Genomic DNA, 27912 nt, shown 5'->3' with positions numbered 1-27912 from the left:
GCAGAATGAACCAACAATTCGTCAAAATTCGAGACTACATGTCTAAGGGTGGTACGAGCAACCGTCAGCATGAGATAAGAGTTGCTGCATCGGCCCTGTGATAAGCAGTCCAGGCCGTACTACCGAACGGGCATATGTTGAACACTACTCAGTTCATGGTAGGAGTAAAGCCTCCTGTGCTGCGTCGCGCCCAACTCAGGAGGTAAGTAGGACCTAACCAGGGTTGGTCAGGCTCAATCTGTGTTGGACTAACACAAAAAGTCCCATTGAGCATTGGCAGACGTAAGCGAGGTGAAGTTGGGGCGACTTTGCTACGTGCATATCCGTGTCGCTTCGTCCGTATCCATGGCTCTGCTGTGCTGGCTAGTCCTCCTAAGCGCTTTCCCCGGCCCCGTGGTCAACACAGGATCAAGCCATATCTGCAGGGAGGTGCAGGTGATATAATTCACATCAGCACAAGCATATGCCCTTGACAAGCGCCAAGAATGCGCTGCTCTGCAGTGTGATCTGTTCCTTGAGCCAATAGCCTACCGGAGAGACTTAGCGAGGTTACGATAGTGCCAGGTGTTGCACTTTGGAGACTATTACTCTGGAACTGGGATGAACAGCAGTGAGCAAGTAATTTAGCTGAAAATAACCCTTGCCTGGGAGAAACTGTCAAGGCCCCTAACCATAGAGAGGCCAGAGCCCGAGTCGCCGCAGGGTTGACCAACCTCTCCCAATCCGTCCCGGGCGCTTTTCGTTCAAACCCCAACCAGCCCACTTCGTTTTCTCAACGTATTCCAGTAAAAATTGAGGCGATGCTGGGGGCATAGCGTCGGTGGACCCCTACCCCTTATGGCCCGGGGGCTGCCGAGCGTGATTTGTGTGCCCAAAAAATCGGATATGCAGTTCCAAGGAACTGGAATTACATGGAAAGGAGCAAAGGATCACAAATGCAATACAGACGCTTGGTGGCTTTGCAAGGGGCTCCTTGTATGTCTTCGCTCTTTGATCCTGGACACTGAAAGATTGAGCGGTCTAGCATTACCACCCAGCTTCTGTGCAAGACATGTTATGGAACGCGGTACTTGAGCCAGGGTTGGTTACGTGGTTCCATGAAGGGAATTTTCAGAAATGGTTGGCTCCAGCTGCCGCCTACTGTAGTAGACTGGTCCGATGCCATAACTGGAGTTTGAGGGTCGGCTTGCTCCCCATTCAAGTAATAACCCCACGCAGAGCCCCTGGTCTAAGCCTACTATCGATAACATCACAGTGGGTTTGAAAAAGTGTTTGGTGCAACGATCTTCATAATAGGCGACCTGTACTGCATAGATCCGAGTGAAGGGTAGAGAGGTTGGAAATGCAAACGGGTCGCTTAAGATAGTCCTGAAACTTCTTTTGGTTTGGGCAAGCTGTTGTGCCCTAATACTACTATTCTACAGGCTATTACTGTCACATTGCAGGACCAGGATATCTGCATAGTGTAAACCGCTCTTATCTGTTACTCGGAATGTGAAAATGATGTGGCCAACACCACCTGGTAATTTCGGCTCCCGATGGGAGCTGATCCCGGCCCTGATGGACGGCAATGGCATCGACCATCTAAGGCAAGATCTTCCCTATATTGCATGAAGATACTTGGACGGCTTACGTAATCACCTCGCGTTCAACACCATGTCTTTCTTGACTTGTACCAACGACTGCAGGCTGCTCCCAGCCCTAATTAGTTCACGCAACAGCCTAGCAGCAACGCCATCCTCCCTGTAATATTGCAGACAGAGGCCCGACCTTTGTGGATGATGTACTGCGATACTTTCCGATCGTCTTTATATTTCGAATCAGCTTGCTAAGGCCCATTATGCTGTATCAAGTACGTGCCGCTGTCAAACTTCGAACTTAGGTCAGCGCCCCTTCGGAACTCTGTTCTATTTCCCTGGGCTGCCTAGGTTTGATAAACACACTCCCCAAAGCCAGCTGGCCTCTATGGGTGGCCCTTCCCTTTGTAATATTGTTGGCAGTTTGTGAGGTACTGGGATCGGCCTACCACACTTGTTCCATGTTCTGCTCTATTATATTCCACTACGAACGTTGTTCATGAAACCCCCGATTTCTGTTGTTCTCGCCTCAAAGCAGTGTTAATACTGTTTACTACGTATCCCTTTCCTTGGGATTCCCTCTGTGCCTTTTCATTAGCGACACATCCAAGGACGGTGATTTTGCATTACGGAAGCTCAGTAAGAATAAACATGGGGAACTCGACTTTGCAATCTGCTTAGTCTCTAAGTCCGCTAGGCTGCTAGGCGATGCAAAAGTCGGCCAATATCTTGCCGTGCAAGGGTGGAAGCATAACTGTACATTTTCGCATTCCCAAAGTCTGTATGAACGCTCATCTATAAGCCTAGGGTCGCCACAGCCCTGCGGCATTATATCAAATATCACGTGGACGGCGCCGTCATCTATACCATTTCGAAGGATTGGAGTGGTGGGATCGATTGAACAAATTTTTCTTCGACTACCATCATCACTACCTCAGATGCTCCGAGGAATGATACCTTCGGAGAAGCATGGAATCTCCTTGCCTGACCCCCCTCAGCTTCTCAATCCTTCCGGCCGGCCATTTCCATCACCCAGCATAGAACCTCAGCATGACCAGCGCAAGATGGCCTTGATAGAAGTGTCACTAGCTGGCGGCGGATATAACACCACCGGAGGTTATACTACGGAAATGCATACCAACTTCCCATATGAATCCTTGTCAAAGCTACAGCCAGGTGCTCTTCTTCATTCTATGCCGGAGCATCGTGTATACAGCCTTGGGCTCAACCGCCATACTATAAGCTTGAGATCGACAGAACATCCACCACCATGCCACCTTAGGGTAGCCAACTACAATAGCAGGACTTCTGACGATTGTCGCTACCAAGGATGGAGGCACCAGGCTGGTCGTCGCATTAGGAATACGAGACCCCCCTTAACACCACCACACGGAGTCGGCAACAAATCAAAGAACAAGACCCACTGCAATAAGCCTTACCCGTGGGAACAAACATGCTGGATCCGCTACCAGCATGAAGACTTGAAAAAGCCTTGGAAGGAAGTCGAAGCATTATTCAACAAAACATTCCCGGACCCCGTATTTGAGCGGAACATGCAGAGCTTGCAGTCCATTTTTTACCGACAGAACAAGATATTACCACGCCTCGACGAAGAGACGAATAGATACATTAGCATGCCAAACGGGCACATTGCGCGCGAGGCCTTCAATGATCAATATCAGAAGCGTCGAGGAAAAAAATTCTTTACCTTGGTAAACAGGTATCCACAATGGGCAGTGGTATACCCCTGGGTGTGTAAGAAACACAAACATGAGGCATCGCAGCTTTGTATGTGCTCTGTCTAGCCGGGAACATCGTACCAAGCTGACTGTACGTTATAGCGGACGAACGAAGGCAGCAACATGAAATAATCAAACAGACAGCTATCGAAAATGAAACTTACGTCGAGCAGCTCGATAAGAACGAGTGTTTCTGTTGTATGGCAACAGCATGGCCGAGCAAAGAAACACTCAATAACGGACAATGTATTCGGCAACCACCGACTCAAGTGTTACCAGACCCGAGCGATGCAAAATCTCCGGACATGCAATTACCTCCTTCCAGCCCCCCAAACCGAAACCAATGAACACGCTTCATTGCCTCTCCCCAGATTCCAACTGAGGCAAGAGCTTAGGAAGTCGCATACGTCGCCTCCGGTGCCTGTTTACAGCCACAAAACATCATCGCGGACGTATTTGGCTGTTAAAGAGTGGGAAGAACAAAAGACAAGATTGGAAAGTTTGTGGCAGGATAGACCGTTGGATGCACTAATTAAAGTCATTAAAAGGAAGGATTCACAGGTACTATACTGTCTGTTGCCGAAAACCCCGCATTTACTTGGTGCAGCACTTGAAGCAGTAACAACAGCATCACCGAGACGAGATGCAGCGGCATGGTCGATCCACTCCATCCGACGGCTGAGGATTGTGACACGGTTCATGGAGCTGAGGTTACATCGAAAGGACTACATCGACGACAGTTCAGTGTGAAAATTAGCAGGTGCGTGGACGATGGGACGGTCAGTCCATGGTGGGCATGCCTGTCGCAATTCTTCCAAGCCGGTTTCGCACAGGTCTGCAGGTTCCAATTTCTCATCGGGAGGCACGGAACCTCGGGCCGATTGCCAGCGCGCGCAGGGCGGCTTGACGAGGATGGCTATGGCGAAATGCTGGTCAAGGGTCTGCGGCGATCCAACTCCTGCTCGGTCCGAATGAAGGTGTGTTCGAGGGGGGGTTCCCCCTCTTCCTACCGAATATGGTGTGATTTCCAATGGTGTGTCAGCGCTTATGCCGCGCTAGCAGAGATTGCGCTTATTTGGGGAAGATTTGGGAAGTTGGGTCGCGAAATCAAGGATAGGACGTGCAACGATCAGTAGGTCGCTGGTGATGTCCGGCCTTGCTTTACCAGGGTACGGCAGATGTGCTCTAGGAGTGCTGACGAGACGCGGTGCGTCGGGACTTTTCGAGACGTAGGCGCGTGGTAGAAGTTCAATTGGATATTTTGCCTACTTACCTGTGTCTTTGCTCGTGATTCGGCGCTTCTGAGATAAGGGCCAGACCTTGTTGCTTGGTTGTCCCTTGGACGCTGGATCCGCATTGCATGCGTCACCAGGGCGTGCCAGTCACATACCTGGACTATGAGCGGGGAAGCTCTCCGCATCCTTGGCGTCTATTGGAACCCTTGGGAATGCGCATGAACGATCCCACATTGAATGCTCCCACATTGGGTGCAAGGATCCGATCAGGTGAACATAATTTCATGCGGCAGGGAAGGTCAGCAGCTGGCAAGGTGGTCCGGGAAGACGTCGTGCAACAGGTGTAGGCCAATCCAATGCCTAGCCGGTTGCTTGGACCGCAAGAGGTAGTTGGCGAAGGCGACGATACGGAACGAGCTACGATGGGGTAGTTAGATGGACTTCACTCCTGCGCCGCAAGTCGTCTACGTTGTAGATATTTTGCAGGGCAAGCCTGCTTGAAGATAGGCGTTTCTCTGCAGAGAATCTCACCGATCGATGGAGAAGGGCGGGGTATTGCGATTGGTAGCCCGCTCAGATGGGTCTGCACTTGGCGTCTCGTTATAACTTGTCCCTTGACCCGAACGTTGACCCCTAACCTTCCACCTGGCCTTTGGCCGCCAGCCATCACGCAGGATCGCTACTCAGGAGAAAGCTGCCATAAAAATGGTGATTCTGCCGGGTAATCCTCCCTTGTTCTGTACTTAGAGATAGAATGGTTAGATTAGCCCGGCACGTCCTTATGCCCCCAGGAGGCTCGGAGTGACAGCTAACAAGCGCAGCCCTCCAGACGTGAAATTATAAAACAACCAAACAAACAACAGGACCGCTACTCAAAACTTTGTCGCTGGAATGAGTTCAAGCATGCTCGGCATGCCGAATCGGTAGGGCAATCACGTCCTAGGAGCATGGGTTTGCTCGATTTGGGGAACGGCCGCAGAGGTGGTATGTAGTCTAGCAGTTACTCTGCGACTTGTGCCTAGCTACAGCTCGCTCAGAGTACTCGCAAGAAGATCGAGTGACGTGCAACATAGGTAGTGTACAAGTCGGCCCCCTTCTATGCACTTGTTGTCACATTATTTATAGGTATAAAAGCCCACATAGGGGTTCAGCGAACTGCTACGTACGATCATTGACTCTACGCAATCCTCAAACCACCAATACTCCCCGATCGTTTCAAATCCGCACATCGATTCCATTCGAGGCAGCGACATGTTTTCTTCTCAGTACGAAATGTCGGATCAGCGTGAGCTACTGCCACTCTGGGGGGCCGCGGTACATGCCACTACGCCAGGTCACAACTTCACTCCAACTCATGTTCCACCACATGCGGGTTTCCACCCAAACCAAGGCCTACTCCAATCGAGTTCTCCGTCAGCGTGAGCTCTTCGTGCCTCGTTTTTGAGCCAATCAAGGACATTAACATTGGTCCAGAACGGCGGGCCAGCTGAAGGAGCTAGAATACAAACTCGACATATTGAACCAAAAGTTAAATAAGATCCTGTCAGAGCTCAGGAGCCATACTGGAGAGTAAGTGGGCCTGGACTCACGGCTTTAAGTACCAGCGACAACGACTGACAGCTAACTAGAATAGAACACTTGTAAGTTTTCTGGACTTGTTGATATTGGTGAACGGGTCTGACGTTGGCCTTCGGCAGCAAGAAAACATACCAGGAACTGTAAGTCACGAGTGCGTAGGCCTAGGGAAACGGAAGTCTGACCGGCATTTAGAGTCCAACAGCAGACACGCAGATTCATGGGGTGCCTGTCGCAAACGAAGAGGATGATCCTGGAAGTTATCGCAGCAGGCGACGCACACGATGTCGTAGGCGGGGTGTAACAATAAAGTATAGTAGGACTAGGTTCATGCGACGTTACCATCTGGCCTGCCAGGAACGAGGTCGTGTGCAAGGGGCTTAGGGATGGTAGTTTAGAATATATATTTTATGCACATTCAGAATGACGGACCTGGCTCTTTGTTGACCGTGTTCGTTCCCTATCTGTACTGACTGCATCTCGTAACGGGGTATCTGCGTCACTTGTCGGTTCCGAGTGCTCCGAGATTGACTGAGCTGGAAGAAAGCCTGCAGACTGCTGATGCTGGGTCTGGCACCACCTAGCTGTGCCAGCCAGGGGCGTCGTACCGTAGTGCTGCCGGTAAATTATTAGGCCGCATCGGTAAGCAAGCGTTATGTAGGCCATAGGACACACAGCAGCCTTTACGGCATCCCGGTTCCTTTGTATAACTCGTGCCGAGTCTTGTTCTCTCCCGACCGTAGGTAACCAACCAACAGCAGAGGCGGCATGGTTCATTGTGCCAAGCGTAAGCTGGAATGCTGCCACGAAATTGCGGTCCATGTAGCCGGAACCCAATCAGCGGCCATCAAGGTCATGCCTGCATTCAGTGACGGTCAGTCGTCGCTACTGCGGGGTATGGCACTACACTGGAAGAGGGAAAAACCAACGAAGCGACTTCGAGCGTCACCGCTCCGTGCTCCATTGTTCATCATCCGGGCTGTCATTGCTGTTTTTCGTCACAATGTTGGAGGCAAGAGAATCGAAGTCGCATTAGAGTTAACTGGACTACTCGGGCCGGCTTCTGTTCTGACCGACCCATTGGGGTGTGGAGCGACTGGTCTTGCGGCAGGGCTATCTTATGGGTCGCGACAAGTCTCACTAGCGAGCCATGGCCGGGGTAAATGGAGCATACAGAAGCCCCATTGTACCCATCGCCACTAGTCAATCAATGCAGGCGTTTGGATACTCTAGGAAAGAAATTGCAAAGAAATCGCAAAGAAATCGGCCGTCAAGGTGCATTCGTTAGGAATCAGAACGAGCCAACATCAGAGCCAGTCTCCCCCAGTCCGTTCAGCCAGCCATTTGTCTACTTGCCGCAACTATGCCAGAACAGCCGAGCGAAATGGGTAGGACGCCATGCGACATCTTCGAAGGGCGCTAGTAAAGGGATAGCAGAGTAAAATGCGAACTCCTGCGTAGCTGGCAAAGTCTCCGGCATTGCTACTTAGACATTGGGTCACTCGCCCTAGTATGCGAACAGCCGGACCATGGTGGTGACTGTGGCCTTGCGGCCTCAGATCCAATCCTCCGCGTAGAATGTATTAGAGGTACTCCCCACTGCATGCGGCTATGAGGTCCAAACGCGCCGATAGGGTGCTTCCTGGAAATGCTATCGACGGCCCAGGTACGTTTACTATGTGGCGGCCGTTCCGTTGTGGCCGAGAAATGGGGCCGTCGCGCCTTGAGGAGTTTGTAGGGATTGCGGACGGATACTGGTGGGGAGTTGGAATCACACAGTCGTTGTTGAGCGCATCGTGCGACGGAGGGCATGTCTTGTTGACTGGTAATGCAACAGGTGGAGTAGCCTATTGATGGAATATGAGACTGAGGGGTATCAGGCAATAGGCAGTAGGTAGCGCAGTGGCGGCAAGAGGAGATGGATGGGAAGCAAAGAAGGAGGGAGAGAAAGAGAGGCGGAACGAGGAGAAGTGGGAGGAGAGTGAGAGAGAGGGAATAAGAGAGGGAACAAGAGAGGGAACAAGAGAGGGAACAAGAGAGGGAACAAGAGAGGGAACAAGAGAGGGAACAAGAGAGGGAACAAGAGAGGGCGACAGAGGGCGAGGGCACGACAGACGAGGGCACGAGACAGACGGGGAACGAGACAGACGGGGGAACGAGAGAGACGAGGGGACGAGAGAGACGAGAGAACGAGAGAGACGAGAGAACGAGAGAGACGAGGGAACGAGAGAGACGGGGGAACGAGAGAGACGGGGGAACGAGAGAGACGGGGAACGAGAGACGAGGGAACGAGAGAGGGCGAGGGAATGGGCGAGAGGGGGTTGAGAGGGGTGCGGGAGCGAGAAAGGGAGCGAGAGCGAAGCAAGGGAGCAAGTGAAGGGAAGGAAAGGTGTGAAGGGAAGGAAAGGTGTGAAGGAGGAAAGAGAGGAGGGACAAACATGGCCCAGGAAGGCAAAGAGGAGGCATAGATGCAGGAATAGATCCTGGACTGGAAGCAGGCGAAAGGGCAGCTTTGGCTACCCACACCCAAATACGGTCAAGTAGAGGCAAGAAAGAGTCCCAACGGCCGCCCGCACTGAAACGGTCGAACCTGACCACCCGGATAATCAAGAGGGCACCGTTTGTGCCGCATGGGGGCTGGGCCTCCCTAGACCAGCCGACCCCCCGACAAGCAGCACGAACCGGTCCAAAGCCAGCCCATGGATAGTAGCTCGTGACGGACAGGGGCCACCGACCCGTGGGTCTTGGCGGCGCGCTGCGACTATATAAGGGTGACCTGCCTCCCACCATTGCCAATAGTTTTCTCTTCCTTCTTCGCGCCTCCGCCCGGAGCGCCGGCCACCCTTGCAGCTTGAACAGACTCCTCTTGGCGCCCTGCGGCTTGAACAGACTCCTCCTGGAGGCCTTGCGGCTTGAACAGACTCCTCTCGGCGCCCTGCGGCTTGAACAGACTCCCCCTGGAGGCCTTGCGGCTTGAACAGACTCCTCTCGGCGCCCTGCGGCTTGAACAGACTCCTCCTGGAGGCCTTGCGGCTTGAACAGACTCCTCTTGGCGCCTTGCGGCTTGAACAGACTCCTGCTTGCAGCTTGTCTGACTCCCGCCTGTGTTGTCCAAGAGCTTGAACTGACTCCCGCTTGTGTTGTCCAGAAGCTTGAACTGACTCCTGTCGGGCTGGTTGATGGTCTTTTTGCTCGGTCTCCCTCCTGCGGTCGAGTCATCTCCTGCGGAGGGGTATCGGGCCTGGCTCTGGCGTCCGCAGTTCGAGTCATCTCCTGCCCGCCTTTGCCACCCGGGTTTTCCTCCTACATTCGAGCATCTCATGTACCGAGGTTTTTCCCTGCATCTGCTAGTGGCAGTGCGGCCAGCGAAGCCGGCCTCTGCGCCTGTACGTGGTGCTGGCTACGAACCTGTTGGCGCGGATCGGGCAGTCCCGACCCCGTGAGCAGAGCCAATGCAGAGACGCGACTAGGATAGATGAATATACTATATTACATACATAGCACTCCGCGCCCTCTCCTTCGTGCTTCTTGAATGGCAGATCGTCGCCGCCGCCCGTAGCTTTCCTAATCCTGCGCCTTGATTCTGCGCTTATGCGGCCACTCGCCCTCGTGCTGTAGCACGGACTGTAGGTTCCCCATGTGGTTTCGCAACACGTACTCGTCAAGGCGTAATGCGGCGGACCCATGCCACCGCCGAAACCGCTCGTGCTCGTTCGCCAATGCACTGTCTGCCTGTGTTCATCTGGGGTGGAAACGACTGCGGTTGGCTCTGAGCAGGCCGAAAAGTCGTATTGACGCACACCAGAATGGACGTTCGCCAGAATGGACGCACCCCAGAACTGGTCCACGACGATGCGAGGCCTTGCTGCTCGCCCCTCCTTTAAGGCCTTGAACACCCTCAGGCGCTCTTTCCGTCCTTGATCACAATGTCGCCCATGCAATGGCAGGCATCTAGACTGGCTCAGGAACGGGTCAGTCAGTGCCGCGCCGAAACCATCCAGGGTCTAAATCGGCGAGCCAGAACCAGCATCGAAAGGGCTGTTCACACGCGGGGGCGGGTGCGGTGCTGGAGCCGTTCAGGTGTGGGGAGCATTGCTAATCCAGAACCGGATCCCAGCCTCGGTCGACCTCGTTCTACTGATCTGGCTCTCGACTGCAAAACCATGGGACGGAGAATACCTCGGAGCCAGAATCCACGCCAGAACACGGTGGTACGTCCCACACGTAGAGTCCGGAACTGACGGCAGCGGCAGATGAGCCGCTTGCTCACGAGTAGGCCAAAGATCCGTTACTCCTGGCCGCTTTCGGTGCAGGTTCACTTCGGCCCTCCGCCACGTCTGCTCGGAGTCGGATGCTGCCAACTCGGCTCTCGCATGGTTATGCTTCACAAGTCGTGCTTCGTCCAGAACTTCGCCTCTGCCCAGGGGTGTAAGTTATGGATCAGTACTTCCCGACTGGAAAACCCCATTCCGCGCCTGACAGCCCAACCTACCAATCGTGCTGGGCTGGCATCCATGTTTGCTGCTTCATTACAGCACCGCACGAATTTGGCCACATAAATACCACTTATGGGGTCGAGGCTCCGTCAGTGAGTTGCAGATTCCATTATCTTTCGTCGCCTTGCTCTCATCCACCTGTAACTTCCTGTATTCACCGGCGCTTCCATCTACCGACATGTTCCCTTCACAGCGACACGGTATGCAGCGTCCGCGCCAGCCACGGCAGGGCCGACCATCAGCAGGCCACGCCACCACTGCGCCCGCGACTGCACCCGCAACTGCGTCTGCGCCCAAGACCGTCGCTCCTTCTGCAACGCAGCTCGAGCCTCCAAACCAACAACCACTGTCCTTTCCAGACGTTCCCGACTTCTTTGATGACCAACAAAACCTCGACCCAGGCCCTTTCAGCTCCCCGTCACCGTAGGTCCCTCCACATCCAGTCCGCGCGTTGTACTGAAAAGGAAGAACGTCGGGCGATACCCAAGAACTGCTGCACAAGGTGAATGAGCTGCTGCATAAGGTCGACGCCGTCCAGTCCGAGCTGAGCCACCACGGCCAAGAGTGAGTTTACCCCCGCAGCCATACAGCAGAGGCCTCCGACTCACACACGCCATCATGTCCCCAGATTCAAGACTTTGTAGGTCCACCGCCGTCGCAACGAGGTATACGCCTAACCACAGGTGCTCGAACAGCACACAGAAGGTCGAACAGCTGTAAGTCACCGTGTGTTCAATCCGGCGCATACCTTCAACTGACATCGAGTACAGGTTCCTGCAACAGACTCAGAGGGTCACGGGTTGGCTGTCGCAGGTGAAAGCCCTGTTTGAGCGATTCGTCTCCGTGGCCGACGCCAATCCGTTGGGCGATACCTTTTTTGATCAGGTATAAGGATTGAGACAGGGAGTGTTGGGGCGAATTGGGCCATTCGCAAACATGATGACACCTTGGCGCGGAACCGTGGCCGCTATGCTATCGTCTCTTAATTGTCGTCATGCTGCCGTGCTCAAATCGCCAGCTTATCCCCGCTCGTGTTGTGCTCGCCGCCATGCTGTGTCGGATCTCGACTCATGTTGTCGGTCGTCGGTCGTCGGTCGTCGGCGTACGTTATGCGGCGCGTTGCCAGCGCGATAGAAGAATCGTCTTTTTCGTGCCTTCTAAATTAATGTTTTCGGAGGTGCACATCGTCGTGGAGGTCTTGTTGTTGAGGAAAGTGAAGAAAGAAAAGGAAAGAGGGATTCTATCTGATGAAGGAAGTACGGGTTTATATAGTACCTGGTCGCTGGGCTGGTCGATCATAGAGTGTTGCAGAGGACTGCGGAATTTCACATCTGGCCGTGAAGTCGTTTTCTGTTGGCCGACTTGGAAGCCTGTCTCTGGTTGCAACCTTGATCTTTCTCGTATTGAGGCCTCCCTCGATATCGTGTGTCATTCAATGGATGATGCAGCTACGATGCTACACCATCAGCGCCGGTGTTCTCAGGCCTCCAGGGCTGTTCCATACCAGGCCGCCTGGGCAAGGAATCGCACAGAATATAAATACCCCCATTCATATCCTCTCCCCAACTTTTCTTCTTCCTATTCCTCCCATCTTACCACACCATCCTCTCCATTCCATCTATTTCCGTTCACACATATAACCTGAGGGCGTACGTCTACTCCAATTTCTCGGTACCAAACACCATGCCAACCTCCAATGGGACAGTTTCGACTGCTCAGTCCGTCGATGTGGGATATAACAAAATCGAGGGACTGTTTTACGGTCCCATCAAGGAGCGTGACCACTTGATCAACACCATTACCAATCCCACCTTGATAAATGGTGCCATCATTTTCGACATCACCTGGAAGCCAGTGTGGGTGGATGCACACGAAATTATGGGGGAAGGTGTCCCGTACCTCTACGAAGCTTTGCACCTATGTGGTGGCTTCCAGAAGGACACGAGATGGTCACGTCACCTCAAGCTAGGTGAAACAGAGAATGCGGGGATTTTCCCGGTCAGGGTCTTGCAGTCAGAGGTAGTCGAGGTTGATGGATGCACCAAAGATTGCTTTCTGGTATCATTTATGGACTCCAAGGTCGGCCTCCAAAATCTCAATGGCCACTGGCTTGGATACGGCCAGAACCTTGCTATGAGCCAACTCGGGAAAGCTTGTTTGTCCTCAGAGGTGGCGGTTCCATTCGTCAATACAGAGACCCAAAAGCCCACCACCACCAATACGCGCCACTCCGCGGGTATCGGGGACAGCAGGCTCGCCTTAGCTGACCATGACCATTCGTATGCAGAACGACCATCTTCAGCACGTGAGCAAAGTTACCGCAGTTCGCCGACCATTCTCTTGGACCAGCCACTCACGATGGGAGTAGAGCAACCAGGCCCTCGTTCACTTATGCAAAAGGGGCCAGATCGACACAGAGGCGACGGAGGCAAGGGTGATTCACTTCCTCGCCAGGATAAGGCACCATCCTATGGCGATCAGGAAACATCACCCCTCTCTGACGATAGGCTCGCTGGGAAAGGGGGAACGGAGGCAACCCAGAACCAACGCCATGGAAATGACAATAACTACGGCAACGGTATGAAGCTCGAAACTCTTTTTGTTCATCGAGCAGGGGCAAGTTTTGGCTTCTACGAGTACGAGAAGACCACTGATGCGCACGTGGGCAAAAAAGGCGCGCTGGCAACGGTCAAGGTTCACTGGAGGCCTTCGAGTGTCTCGCTACAGGACCTGCCACGAACCGCTCTACCAGAGGTCCGTGAAATCTTTCTCAAGACGTACTCAGAGAAAGAGTGGGATGACCAAATGGAACTTCTCCAAGGCCCAAGCAGGCCGTCGAAAAGGCGAAGATTAGGGCCTAGCTAAATCCTGTTCTGCTGCTGGTTTTAATTCGTTTCATAAGCTCTGCCCTCGTTCTTTTGTCAATCATCAGTCGGAAAGCGGTGCCCCAGAGGCAGTGATACTTTCGTACTATTAATCATATGATATGAAAAACATGAACCGTGCCACTGATACTGTAAGCTGGGATCGGTGACTTGCTGCTCGGCCCCCGGCTTATTCCACGTCTGCCGTAAGGTGCTTCGAATTGTTGCTAATATGATGAGTTAGCATTCCAACGTATTTGGGACGAACTCTGCACTCATGTCGCTTATACCCTCTTCACGAACACGAAAGTGCCTCTTGTCTAAATCAGTTGTCAAGGATAATCTCCTCGCTCCAGGCTTTCTTGCATCTATTTTCAGGGTTGTAGGCGTGGTAGACAAGCCTTGGGGTCCCATGTATTGAAATTAAGGCTGGTATGAGTTGTTGGGCACATCAAGCCGACCCTCCACTAGATTACAATGATTATTGAGCGTCATCGTTAGCGACACGGCATACAAAGCTAGCGTGAAAGAGACATCCGTCAATGGTAAGCGACAAGAAACCAAACCACCCCTGGGGTCTGAGCTAGTGTCGGTGACAAGTCATAGACTTAAGGAGCCACGTCAATATTACCCTGCATGATATGAACACTTCAAGATCTATACATGGCCTAGATTCGTGCCTACTTGATGATATCTCGAGCGGTGTTTCAATCCAATCTGACACTAATGATCAATACTTGGCTTCACCGTTTTTTTCGTACTATAGTCAGGCAGCTGCAGGATGCCTCAGGGATGAAATTGATGACTGGTACTCTGCATCAAGTTAAAAAGGCGAGATACCACCCGGCTCGTAGGATTGAGACGTGGCCAAATAACAAGGAAGATAACCTCAGCACACTGCAGCCAACTGAGCCAGTCCGTCCCAGCGGGTGACAAGACTACATTGCCAAGTCAGCGTCTTGGGTGTCTATTGGACCTTATCGCCAACCCCTGTACACTGCTTCGCGTTAGCGAACGAACTCCAAGCCTTCCCTAGTCGTAGAGGGCTCTGATTAGCCCATTGACTGTTTTGATGCATATGCACGTTAGCTCGACCTCTCCATCAGCCGCCAGGACGACGTATCTTGGATGGACAACAACAAGCAGCCTCGCTCCGTCTCTCAAGCAACTGCTAACAAGCTAGGGGGTTTGGCTGTCATTACTAACGAAGACTTATCTCCAGTAAACGGGTTATTTTTGGGACTGGCTTCGACTGTTTGTCCTACCTTTGGCTATAGTTTTCGCATCCGTTTCAATTACGTCTGGGGGATATACTTCGCTTGGACTTCCATTCCCTATTTCTTATTGAGTTTGGACTGGTTTTCATGCAGCCGTCAACTCAACTAGCCATGGATGATCCCGCGCCGAACACTTCATATTAAGCGCAGGACATTAGAGTCCTATCCGGTAGCATCACTAGCCCCCTGACAAACTGTTGGACACAAAGGCATATGGCCTGCATCTTGTGACATGACACGACAAGTATCAGTCACCTATCCTGTTATACATTGTAGGGTAGGTAAGCGGTACCTTTCAGGACTATGTCAGCGTAATGTGCCAAGTACCCAATAGAAATTTGGACTTCCATCTTCACATCTGGCCAAATCGCTACTAGGAAGGCATCTACACCAAGGCGAAGCTTGGAAAAGAGAGATAGGGTCCTGACGTCCGACTGCGTCGTCGGCATCGTTAAGCTCGGCGAGTATTCCCGCTTATCGTGTGTGCAAGTTCGCCTGTAAGCTTACTTTAGCTAGTTACCCTGCCTTGGCCGATGGGCAGTAATGCATCAAGGATAGGTCCAGCTGATGATTCTTCCTCCAGCTCCTGAATCATGCCTCTTCCAATTACGTATCCGTCAAATGACCGTTTCTCTATTGAGTCCAGGACGCCGGCGCCCGCTTTCCATTGTCGTTCATACTTCTTGAGGCATTCGTGAAACTGCTGCAAGTCCCGCTCCCTACCTTGCTTGGCTAGCTGGAGGAATCCACCCATCTTGTTTAATGCCAGGAAGCATAGGACACCTCTGAAGTTGCCGCATACTTTGACCAGTTGACGGCCCCGTTGCAGTTGGTTTTTGAATTTGACCCCCGTTTTTTCGTTCAGGTTTAAACCGTGTTGCATTGAAACACTGCGTTGATCGTGCTCGTCCGCCCGTTCTCTATCCCTGCTTCTTTTGCTCGAGTCCATTGCGTCGGCCATAAGCATCAAGCTGAATTCTTTGATCAGTTTCGCACCGTTTTTGCGATCTTCGAACTTGTCGCTTATCGAGCTGAGCTGGACTATCTTGTTTTCCTCGTCGAATCGGAAGGCCTGCTGCCATGCCGTATTTTCTTGCAACTCCAAGACCAGGCGAATACATGAAATCAGCGTCTTCATGCCTGTCAGCTCCTTTATAAGGCCTTCTACGTGGTAGCCAACTGGCGGATGTGGAGTTTTTGGGAGAGACCCTTGGCTAGGCTTTCGAGGTGAGGGGATTGCATAGGATGCAGTGTTTCTTCGTCGGGGCTGATGCCTCTTAGCTGTCGTTTCGTGGTCGGGAGATGCAGCTCTTTTCCCTCCTGTGCTGGTAGATAGCGTCCGAAACGCGTCCCTGGGAGTGCCGTGCCTATCTGAACCCAAAGTGCCTGTCCTACCACAGTCCCTCACAGTAGCAGATTCCTGGGCGGACGATGCATGAGTCTCGGGGGAGGCCCTGCCATGTGTAAAAACACTTGTAGGGTCATCACCGACTGTAGGACTGTTGCTGACTGCGCCACCCCGTCCTACTAGTTCGTTCGCCAAGGACATCACGTCTTCTGTGCCAGGAATCCGACTTTTCCCCGCCGTCGTAGCAAGGCTCAGTGCCAAAACCTCGATCGTAGTTTTGGTGATATTATTGGACTTAGCACTAGCAGTGGTATTACTGGCAGCACTCCGCGGTTGCTGCTCGTCCTCTGCTCTGTGATGTGTTGTCAGGATGTGCTCGAGAAGTTGGCACGATAAGGCAGGGCAGAAAGGGCACTTTTGATATCCGTGCGCCTCAATGCGGTGGATGTCTATAGCATGGATAGCTAAGACAGTCCCACAGTCCGGGCATCGCTGAGGGTTGTGGTTTTCCTGGACGTGGAGGTCCAGCCGTTGATCATTCTGCTCTAGGTAGTCGCAGTAGCCACATAGCACCCAGTCGTGCTTGTCGATGCGGTGCTGGTTATAGCTGCAGGGCGTTTGGAGCTCATCGCAGACTGAACACGGTACCTTTGTAAGACATTCGCTAGTATGCTCTCTGAGGTACTCCAGCGAACCCCATACGCCACAGAACGGGCACTTTCCGTAGCCGTGCTCCGTCTCATAATGCCGAGCCAGATCCAATGTTGCCTCCTCGCATTCCGGGCACTCGTCGAGATGGTGCTCCCAAACCATGTGCTCCATCAGCAACGTTTGCGTGCTTCCAACATAGGTGCAAGAATCGCATTTCTTCCATTGGTGTATCCGAACAAGGTGGTTGTCAAGACCTCTGCTCTCGAGTATGCGCTCGCAGTGATCTTCTTTGCATGCTTCCCATGAGTGCTGGGCCGCGAGATGCTCGACGTCGCCAGTGCAGATTCCGTCACATCGTTGCAGCTCATGGAGGTCCCATACGTGCTGCCATAAATACGCTGGATCCAGAAGGAGCTTGCAAGCAGGACATTTGCAATACTGATGTTGTGCCTCAAGATGTCCGTCAAGGTCCGTGCACCGAATGTTACAGATCGGGCACTGACCACGCCGAGTGGAGCATTCAAGATGATGGACATAGACGTGGCATCCAATCTTTTCTCCACCGCAGTTGTCACAAGGACTTAGCTCGTGGTCCAGTTCCAAGTGGTGCCACACATCGGGGATTGGATCGGTCGAGTCTTCAGGGCAAATGGGGCAGATATGGGTGATTCCATGATGGGACAGTTCATTTGCTGATGTTCGCTTTCCACAGAGATTGCAACGGATCAGATGGTGTCTTTCCAAGTAATGGTCTTCTCGGTTGTCCGCAGCCAATTCGCAATCGCATTGGAAACATTTGTCGTGCTCGTCGAAATGAGCATCTAGGTTGGTATTCCGTAGAACCATATGACACTCGCGGCATGACGAGAAAAGACGGTGCAGAGGATTCTGAACCTGCCACGAATAAGTGGACGGGGTGGAGTGAAGCCCCTGGAAGCTGACTGGGAAATGCCGGAAGTATCGTGCGGCTTGCGCCAGACTCTCACATGTCTCATCTTCTAAAAGACCAACGAGAAAGTCCTTAGATACGTTCAAGTGTGTCTGTCTAGGCCACCGAAAATCCGACTTTGCGACTTTATCCGGATGGCGGACGAGGCCGAGCTGCTTCCACCTTTTGATAATAGTAGAACTACGTATAGAAGAAAGGTCGTGGAGGGATATTCCTAATGCATCAAATGGGCTGTATAAGAATTGGGCACAAATCTCTAAGAGCGACATTTCGGACGTGATTCAAGACGGATGGAGAAGGGCAAGACGGGACGATGGGGAAAGTGGAGGAAAGTGGGGAGCTGGAGAGCGGATAGACGATAAATTAATAGATGCCATAAGGATCAGTTCAATCTTTATTGTCCGTGCACGATTAACGTTGACAGATGCGTCTGGACCATCACTAATCCGTATAGGTGGGGCTTGTGGGCCAATGGGCGTCAAGGACCACAATGTGAATGCCGCCAATCACCTACCATGCCTCCTTCAAACAATGCGCCGGAGTGTTGATAAAGGGGTTCTCCGAAAGGCAGGCACTGATAGAATATGGAAAACCTTAACGGATCACTTACCGTGGTTACCCTAGTATGCGAAGCCTACGTTGAATGCTCTAGAACTCTAATCCTGGGATGATGAAACGCAAAGAGAAAATCTCTTCTGGAGAGATCAGAGAACAGAATGCAACACTCAAAAACAACACCAATTTCCAGTTGACACACGTGGTATCCAACACGAAGGGGCGGATTACTGGGCTAATTTCATATTTGTGAGACAGGCCGGCACCGAACTGGACCTGCACCTTCAGCCGTGGGATAGTTAAGAAAGGACGTTAGGAAGTCGTGTCTGACTTTCTGTAGCCAGCCGTGGTGATTCTAGCAGATTCAACCACGTCAAGCCGGTACTACGAATGGCTGGTGCTTGCTTGCCAGTAATCCTCTAGTACCGCCGCCCTAAGATTTATCCTGTCATGGGCGGCTCTCTATAACATCAATAATGTAGGTGGGGTGAAGGAATGGTTTATGAAGATGCCACTGCCTTGCTCTCCTGAATTATAATAACACGCGAAGTCTTTATACGCTACGTCATATAAGTATAGAACACCTTAGATTCATCTAGAGTCTAGTGGGCTTCTAGACAAGTACGGAGAGATATCCCCTAATAATATACGCGCTTTCTTTATTATTGACCTAATACTCGTAGTTTAATAATTTCTATAACTCTTGGGAGTCTCTTCTTCATCACCTCTGGATAAAATCGCCTCTACTAATTTTAGAAGTTAATGTTATACCGCAGGTACACTACGGATACCTGGCTACGCGTTATATACACACCCGCGCTATCTTAAAGCGTAAGAAAAGTGGCTGCCGGCGACACGACGGTTTGTCAAGAGCAAGTCGCGCATTGTTTTGACGATAATTCTACTGCCTTCATGGGTCCCGGGGCTATTGAGGTCGGTAAAACTAGGAAATGGATGAGGAAGTTGTAGTGGTCTTTTTCTTAGTGCATCTGATATTGTGTCGTTCTTGTATATCATTTGAGTACCCGCCACGTTTCCCTTACTTAAATGCCGTTTTTTTTATTCTTCTTGGTCGTGATTGCGGCTTCATATTACCCGTGTAACGGAACTTGACGTGTAACCTCGTTAATAAACCTCGCGTCAGCACCATCGAAAGCGGCGGCTGTTGACATGTCATCTTCTCGTATCTTATGTGTAGTTAGGGGAGGGGTGGCAAAGACGCAGCCATACTTGTACTGAGTTGTCTAATAGCACCCATCAACATAAAAGGTCGTTTGCTAATCATATTCACCAAGGAGATTATTCCAAAAAAAAAAGCCAGCAACCACACAAGGCCTTAATTTTGAGCCTTTGGAAGGGTTTTTTTCTTTCAACAAGCTGGAATTATTTATAGCTCAAACACGACAGATGCTAGACGCCATGAATCGCAAGGCGCTTCACATGGCAATCCGCACTACCCCCATCGTGGACTACCACGCTTACGCCAGCTGAGCTATTCTTCTCAAGCCATTTTAGTGTCAGATCTGTAGAGCTTTCTGCTGTGGCACGAGCATACTAAAAGAACTCCACGCCGTCGACAAGGCCACTATCCAACCTGTGCTGCTACGCCACAACAGGAACATAGGTGTTAGAGTATAAATAAAGACCCAGGCTGTTCTACAAAAGCGATACGAATTTCCAGTACATCCATACGGTACTATAACCGCACATGACGTCTTTTTGCCAGGTAAGGTTTCACTTGACGCAAGTAAACGATAAACTATGGCAACGCAAAGTCCTGAGTCAGCCTTGAAGGTTCGTGATACGGACACATGGGTCATTACATCTAGTCGTAGCGCAGGTTCTCCACACCCTACAAACGCCTAAAGCGGTATTCCATGGCGTGTTAGCCGAGAAAAAAGACCGATTGTTGGTGAATGTGTGGACGAAAACTTGTTCTGATGCGTGAATTGATAGGGGTATTAGTTTTGGCGTGGCGAAATGTGGGTGGGGGACGTTATTCATGATGTTGAGCCATAATGTACGTCCCAACACGATGTACCGCTCATTATGTATTGAGGAAGATTATTAGATTCGAACTTGGCGTGTTAGTATTTCGCATCCTGGCTTTTTATGACGAATAAAATTTGTTGTGAAGCTCCTACCATAACGTTATGCTCGAGAGTTTGCCTAGCAAGACACTCAAGGCGCAATCCAGCCATCTTCGCTTTGAAGTAGTAGAAAACGTAAAGAGACCATTCCGATCCTGTTCGGCCCCGGGGGATAAACCTAAGTGATCCGGAAGTTTGAAGTGCTCGAGGTTACCAGGAACTAAGCCGGACTCATCGACGAATTGGAGACTCCAGGACCTGGAAAATGGACCTGGACACACTATGCGTCACTCAGCCAGGAACACCGACTGCGGTTCTGGAATATTCCAGTTTCGGCATCCAACAACCAACGGTTTCGCTCGAGACGACGTGGTACCAGCTGGAAGAGGGTTTGAAGTATTCTATCAGTGTGAAGCCTCTCACCTCACAAGTGCTGAGATACCGCTACACATGCTCGCGACAGGAGTCCCCCGAGCGTCTTCGCCAAATATTCAAGCGTCATACGTTAGCTCAAATGCTATACTTGATGCCGAAAACCAAGTTCGAATCAATAACGAGGGGGACTTCCCCCACAGAATTCGATTTGGATGGCATGAAATTCGACCATCCTCCTGATTGGAGCTATAAGGATCATATACTGCCAGGCTTGTGGTCAAGTTTAGGATTGGACGGCGACAGTAGCCATGGCAGGCTATACATATCCATTGAATTCTATACGAAGCCGTCGTACCCTGTCTACCCAGGGAACCCAATCGCTCCCATCTGCATTTGCTGTTCCGTAAGATGCTTGGTTCGGGCTGCCCCATTGGGACATACCTTGAACTCCTGCCTTCTTCGACTAAAACACGCGATCAACAGTTTCTGGTGCTGCATCCTTGCCTTGGTCCGGCCCATCCAACTCACTCCCAACAACTACCGTAGGTGGCGGATACTGCTTTTCCTAGGTTATTTATTTAGTGTTTAGTGGAAGTCAACATATTCGGTGGCCACGTGAGTCGCGGAGGGGGGGGGGGTGCTTACAACGTCGCTTAGTGTTAACGGTGACATACCCCTGTGAGATACGAAGAGATACTGTTTGCGCCTACGGGGCACTTTGATATAGATGTACACCTCTGCTCCGTATCGACGTTGAAGCCTTCGACTGCTTTTCACCCATGTCTTCCAGTTTTTCGCTATGTTTTCGTTGCTTCTATCCCTTCTTTTACGCGTGGGCAGCACAGGGCCTGGATTCTTTCTTGAGACGTTTTCCATTCGTTCCTGAGCAAACCATTTACCGTTGGTAGGAGCTGTGCTTATGGGGAAGGGAATGCCAAAAACAAAATCATATTAACAGTAAAGAATTCGGTTTCATACTAAACTGTAAGCCTTTGTTCTCATTTCTTTTATGGATTTGGTGATTGCTATGTCCCCGACTCACGGTCAACGAGACGGAACCGAAGCCGGCAACAGCGAAAGCTGCCATATCATCTTACAAACCATTGGTTCTGGTATATATACTGTGACCTAGCACAATTTTGTGCGCATAATGGTTTTCACGCTGGACGATAGCGGACCGATATTGCCTCGGGCCCTGGCGATGGAACAGCACGAGTCAGGATCTATATGGAGGCGAAGCGGCTCTGAAGAGCTCTAACGGAACACAGTGCCACTGGTAGTAGCTTTGACCCGAAAACAATGAGGCTTCATCCACCAGCTGTTTTGATCCCGCGTAGTATAGATCCCGAAAGTCCATGGATGGTCCAAGTCAATTATCGTTACTTACTGTCCTACTGTACTGTATATAAACAAACAACAGGGTAACATTTAAGTGTCTTTTACTATTACGCCACTAACCGCTCTAGGTAGGTATTCGCGTGAGACGGCACACCATAGAACCATTACAGGACCAATCCACTTGACCACGTGGAAAGAAATTACTCCTGTGGTAGCCACAGACATTCTGACTCGGGCCAGATTCGACCAGCTTCGGATTAGGTCTCACAATTCTTTGCGCTTTACCTGAGGCGCTCCTTCATCTAATGTTGTTGCCAGTTTGGCATCTACAGCAGGTAAGGAAATCGGCTTCCTCGCTGGCGGGCCGAGAAATTCGTCTCCGCTTGGACCACTTTCTATTCTGGGAAAGGTGCACAGTAACGCTTACTCGCTGACCAGCTGCCTGATGTGGTACTCTTCCAAGCCTTGGCATGTACCTGTCATCGCACAAGGGCTCTTAGGTAATCAGTCACGAGGACAGTTGACCCTAATGGCGCGGGGTCGCGAACCAGCTCCACGCTGCTTTCTACATAACCACATGGAGGCATTACCTCAAAAGCATACAGTAACTTTACTCAGTCGTGAGAGTGTGATGTGATCGTGCGCCTAAAAGTTCGTGCGATACGTATGGGACAAGCTTCAGGTGCGGGACTCTTAACGGAGAACCAGGGCCGAAGCGAGCCCTAAGAATCTGCGAGCTCTTATCGGATGCAGCAGAGAAAGAATACTGAATATCCCTGGTTCCGATGTGAATCGGCCGTTTGAGAATTTTGGGCTCTTATGGGCATGCTAACCATAATAGACATGGGGAAGGAACCCAAATGTGTTTCTTTGCGAGCGGACAGATGAGTCTCGGTCTGAAATGGACCACGACCTGCATGTGACTCTGGAGATGGCCATAACGAAACATGAGTGCCACTGGCAACGAAATCAATAGAAACCACGGACGTGGGGGATCACGATACATCCTATGGTATGTACAATCGTATTGTTGTCTTAGAGCATTCATGGTTTTGGGTTATGCTTACGTCATTAATGCTATTACAAAGAAGGATAATTGGATCTAGCTAGTACAATACTAACGGCGGGAATTGGCCTTCGTCATGCCCATATATATTTTTATACATTATGTAACCTAGCTCATCGATAAGTCGAGAACCAATATTTAAAAGATATAATGATGGCATCAAGTCAGACCCCTCGAGAAGCGACGCCATGGGCGCCGTTGGGAGTTTTCAATGCAGCCATGCACGAGTTCGCAGTCCACCTCCATAATGGCCAGGCTCAGGCCCAAAGGCTAGCCGCGGAGAATGCCCAGCTGCAGATCAAGGTAGCGGAGCTTTTGAAGCAAAGAGCTGAGATGCAGGCGTCTCGCAATCTTCAGGAGCAGGTGGTGGAAACCCAAACGGATCTCATCAGTGCTTTAGAGAGTGAACGGCGCCGTCTTAGCCCGCTTCTTCAGTCACCTACGGCCTATCAGCCCCAAACACTATCGCCGATGCTCGAGTCTAACCCGTCAACTACGGCGTGCATGACAGAGCCTACCTTGTGCGACATGGCTGTGGAAGATGTGTCACTCTTGGCACAATATGGCGGGGAGCCAAGCAGCCACGAGACGGTGAAGCCGTGTAGGGCTGAATTCTATATTTCCCATAGTAGCTAGAAGTGACTGAAGAAACGAAGGTTTGGATGCCAAAGGCGATAAAGAAACACATATATAACTACAGCCAAGCCGCTTAGCCCCCGAGTGCAGTGCGCTAACGACTCGGCTGGATTCTCAAGAGCCGTTTCCCCCTCGGTCCTGCCAAATGTTTCCATCACAAGCTCCCTTGCTTTGTTCATGGTCCCCGCACCGTTTAGGTCCTTGAATTCTACCTGAGAATTGGGAAAGTACACTTCAAGAAGCAGGGTTCTTTCACCGTTGTGCAGTACCATCTCCCAACGTTTGAAGGTTTTGATGCCAAAAGCTGTGGCTGCCTTGGAAACAATAGTATCCATACATGTATCGGAGCATGACTTGGGTGCTGCCAAGGTGGGGATATTGCCGGCTAGATTCTCAATTACCGCTCTCTTGCCTCTGATTTGGGCGAAAGAGACCAAGACTGGTTTCCATGTAACCTCGAACTTGAGCATACCTTCTTTCTCGACCGGCTTGTTAATCTCGGCGAGCAGGTAGGGGAAGTCCCGCGGAAGCACGCAGGACAATCCGGCATCGTGGAAGCTCAGCTCTCCTCCTGTAAAGTGCGAGGTAGCGTTGGGGATACGCATTACCTCGTAGGACTCAATCTCCGAAATCACAGTGAGCGTGGAAGCTGCTAACGGAGGCGACAGTCTTCCGGCTGTGGGGCTGTCCTGGGTCACCACCGTATGGCACGGAGGGGAGGCCTTCCGTCTTTGGCGCTTGGGCGGAGGAAGGCCCCCTTCATCCTTGGCAGCCTCATTTTTGAGACTCGCCTGAGCTACTGCATGATAACTGTTGGGCGCAGGTGGATCCTCTTGCAGTCGGGCTTTGCGCTTCGGACAGATAATTAGGGTACCACAAGGCTTGATATTCGGGCCTCTGGCAGAGTCCACTGCCTTCCCAGTCTTGTCATTGACAACTGGTAGTCTGTTGGGATGTTGCTGGAAGTCAAGAGCCTGGCGGTCATGACCACCTGCTTCGTTGTCCTGGGGATCACCGGATGTGATCTGTGCTGGCTTCTCAGGCATATTGTTCCAATCTCCAGAACGTTTTGAGAAAGGTTGGTACACGCCTAAAGGTCTCTGCTGTGGAGCTATTGTCTGACATGCCTCGGCGGGGGGCGTTTCCATGAAAGAGGCTGAGCTTGAGGTGTCAATCACCGATAGCCTGGGGTTGACAGAGGATTGAAGATCGCGCAGAGTTGCTCTACCGGGCCTGGGGATTGCATGAGTCGCATGGTTGTTGCCGAAGTTGTTCATGAGCATATCCTTCGCATGTCTCGTAACCAGTTCGTCACCACAAAAGATAGGAAGCTTGGCTGTAGTTTGATTGTTGGAAGAGTGCCGCGGCCTGACGGGCTCAGGGGTATAGCTCGCCGTAGTCTCCATCTCAGGGCCAGCTGTCTTGACGATGTGGGGGGCTTTGTGGGTCTTCGACCGCAGATTGGGATATGGAAACCTGTTGCTCGACGGTGTGAGTTGTCCGTAAAGGAGCAATATATACTGGCTGATGAGGGCAAAGCTCGATCAGTTGATAGTGACAAGAGACGGAAGATATATTTTACTCGACTATTAGCTATCGAGTAGGGGTTGCAAGTGTAGCCACTGAAGTGAGCACAGAAGCAGGATAGGTGGAGCAGAAGAGTTCGACTGAGGTGTATTGATGAAGAGAAAATTCAGTGAGGCAAGAAAGGGTGGGAAGCTCTATTTATATTAATTTATCCCTGTCGAGTTCGTGCCTGCCCCTGTCAGCCTTTCGAATAATCCGCGATCTCGATGATCGGCGACCTCAAGGCATAGCCCCTATCAGAGCCAGACTACGTGAGAGCAATCGCTTAGGTTCCGGTGCCGATAGCCCTGACGCTGTCAACTGATAGCGGCCGTGGCCGTAGCCTGAGTCGAATCTAAGATGGCCAGAGGTTTCAGAACTGGTGAAGAGGCCATTAAGATGAAAATCTAATGCTGTCAAGCTACCGCATGATATTAACCTGGTATGTTTTCATCTATACCTAGATCTAACTAAAACAATGGCCTAGGCCGAGGCGCTTCGTGAGTTAATACGGTTTGTTTATAAAATAGCTCATGTATCTCGTATATGGTTAAAGAATGTCAGGATAGGCGCTAATACATAGCTCAGGTCCGTAAGGGGGAGGCCGCCGGTTCTGTTCAAGAATCTGAGGCTTCCAGTAGAATAAAGTGCGTGAGGACACCACAGCCGTAATAGACGCTCGAGGGCTGGGTTGCGTCTTGTAAATCCGTGCCTGCTGTACCTGGACTGGGATACGAGGGTGGTGCACATGATGCTTATGTCATGGGGCGGCGAGAGGGCGGCAGAGGCGCCGCTCTTCGAGGGCAATGTGGGCGGCGGGGGTGAACTACGGCGACTTGCGCGATGGCAACCTACTAAGAGAAAACATGGTGCGGGTGGCCTCGATCGGAAGCGCGTCCTGCTCTACAACCGTCTGCAGCCAGCGTAGCGCATGTAGGGGGTATGACGCCTTCTGACGTATGGACGTTCAGGCTATGGAGGCGGAGTGCCTACATGCCAGGGGCTGGGGCAGGAAAGCAGCGAAGGGCGGTTGGTATGAAACGGACAAGTCATGAGCGACTTCGTCAGGACTGCAGGACTGCAGGCCTGCATGAAGACCAGGTTTTCATAGGTTTCCAACCTGCTGAGGCTATGTTGCCGCCCTGGCCTACCGTCTCAGATAAGTCATGCGATCTCTTCGAAATCCAGGATGGGAAGCTCTAACGTGTCCTAGGGGGCTTGTTCGAGTAATTACATATGATGTGCCCGTGGCTATGCAGCCCCTCCAAGCAGTGTGCAACCTTCGGCTGGCCATGGGAGGCGTCAGGCACTGAAGTGAGACTACGGACATAACTACAATAGACATGGGAATCCCTCAGTTCCATGTTCAGATTCCCTGTTCAGGATGTGTTCATGTGACAAGACCAAAGGCTTGCAACGTTGCTTATCGTTGTTGCCCATCCCATTTTTCAGGATGTCCTTCATATATAAGTTGAACGGGGCCCGCAATGGCCACTCTGTTCACTTCTGCGAGAAGCCCATGGCGGCAGCCTACCAGGACGAACGTAGGCGAAGAATTTACGAAAGAAGATGCAAATAATGGAAGTGAATCATTTGAGGGTAATACTGGAGGCTACGAACTCTCATAATTTATATGATGTAGTACGTAGCTTGAAGCAACCTAAAGCTGAACGAGTGAGTTACCACGTAAAGGCCCGGCGCTTGTTCCTTCCGGGTTCGCCAGACGCGAGCTCAACTATATAAATGAATGACTTCTCCGCTAGATGCCGCCGAACTCTACCTTGTTTGCAACATAAATAAACAGCTAGCACTCGAAAATAACTGGTTCCAGGGCATCTCAGGCGCGATAAGATATAATGGATCAGGTTAGTTTCACTCTGGATTGCACGGGCAGTCAAAGTGAAGCGGACAGTTGTAGGCTGAGTGAACAAGATACAAGGTACGTTGATACTTCCTTTATGTCAGAGTTCGAGTACAAGGGTTGCCAAACACCTATATAAAGGACACAGACAGCAGATACTCCTTTTTGCTGAGAATGCTGAACTACACGAGAACCACCACATATACTATGGACCTTCCTACCTCGCAGCGTGTTGCCATGGGCATCACACTTGCTTTGAGTCTTATGACTGTCCCTTTTATGGTATATCGCATCTGGAAGTTGAATTTCCGGCTTTCTACGGCCTCTGATTCCTACTGTTCTCGGTACAAGCTTCCGTTCTCATTTCTCGCTGGAATACAAATTATGGTGGCAGCATCATCGCAGGTTATCTTCACAATTCTCTCATGGTCGTCCGGAATTGGGTGGGCCTTGCCGTTTGCCGGTTCAGTCGTACTATCAAGTATCTTAAAAGAGGTGAGTTACATATCACATTTTGTATTGCTTCGACTCACGAATGCAGAGTATCTGGGCCATTGGCTCGGCACAGCGAGGACTGCCCAATTTCAAACCATTTCTGTTAGGAGCTATACTGGCCTTGTGATCCCACTGCTCATCATTGGAAGTGCACTTGTCGGAAAGATTCAGCCTTGGGACAGGGTAATGGTTGGGGCTTCTGTCCTTCTCTTTCGTTTT

The 27912-nt window shown here is 51.2% G+C and overlaps 5 protein-coding genes across 5 annotated transcripts; 3 read left to right on the top strand and 2 right to left on the bottom strand.

Annotated features, from left to right (window-relative positions):
* Window positions 1-5802: 5802 nt before the first annotated feature.
* PG985_005859 (uncharacterized protein) lies at window positions 5803-6430 on the top strand (the record flags this gene model as incomplete). Its single annotated transcript, XM_066825628.1, has 5 exons — window positions 5803-5969; window positions 6025-6120; window positions 6180-6191; window positions 6249-6269; window positions 6322-6430. The coding sequence occupies 5 exons, from the start codon at window positions 5803-5805 to the stop codon at window positions 6428-6430; spliced, it is 405 nt and encodes a 134-aa protein (XP_066688788.1).
* A 5875-nt stretch (window positions 6431-12305) lies between these two features.
* On the top strand, window positions 12306-13487 carry PG985_005858 (uncharacterized protein; the record flags this gene model as incomplete). The annotated part of the gene is made up of 1 exon (XM_066825627.1): window positions 12306-13487. One exon carries the CDS (start codon window positions 12306-12308, stop codon window positions 13485-13487), a length of 1182 nt encoding a protein of 393 aa, XP_066688787.1.
* Window positions 13488-15271: 1784 nt separating this feature from the next.
* PG985_005857 (uncharacterized protein) lies at window positions 15272-17980 on the bottom strand (the record flags this gene model as incomplete). Its single annotated transcript, XM_066825626.1, has 1 exon — window positions 15272-17980. The coding sequence occupies one exon, from the start codon at window positions 17978-17980 to the stop codon at window positions 15272-15274; it is 2709 nt and encodes a 902-aa protein (XP_066688786.1).
* A 5305-nt stretch (window positions 17981-23285) lies between these two features.
* Window positions 23286-23771, top strand: PG985_005856 (uncharacterized protein; the record flags this gene model as incomplete). The annotated part of the gene is made up of 1 exon (XM_066825625.1): window positions 23286-23771. The coding sequence occupies one exon, from the start codon at window positions 23286-23288 to the stop codon at window positions 23769-23771; it is 486 nt and encodes a 161-aa protein (XP_066688785.1).
* Window positions 23772-24168: 397 nt separating this feature from the next.
* Window positions 24169-24817, bottom strand: PG985_005855 (uncharacterized protein; the record flags this gene model as incomplete). Its single annotated transcript, XM_066825624.1, has 2 exons — window positions 24169-24185; window positions 24244-24817. The coding sequence occupies 2 exons, from the start codon at window positions 24815-24817 to the stop codon at window positions 24169-24171; spliced, it is 591 nt and encodes a 196-aa protein (XP_066688784.1).
* Between the last annotated feature and the right edge of the window lie 3095 nt (window positions 24818-27912).

Source organism: Apiospora marii, assembly GCF_038362585.1.
Source record: "Apiospora marii strain CBS 49790 chromosome Unknown utg000003l_segment0_segment0, whole genome shotgun sequence".
In the NCBI taxonomy this organism is placed as follows: Eukaryota; Fungi; Ascomycota; class Sordariomycetes; order Amphisphaeriales; family Apiosporaceae; genus Apiospora; species Apiospora marii.
Note: the sequence above shows the minus strand (reverse complement) of the source record. Positions and strands in the feature narration are given on the sequence as shown.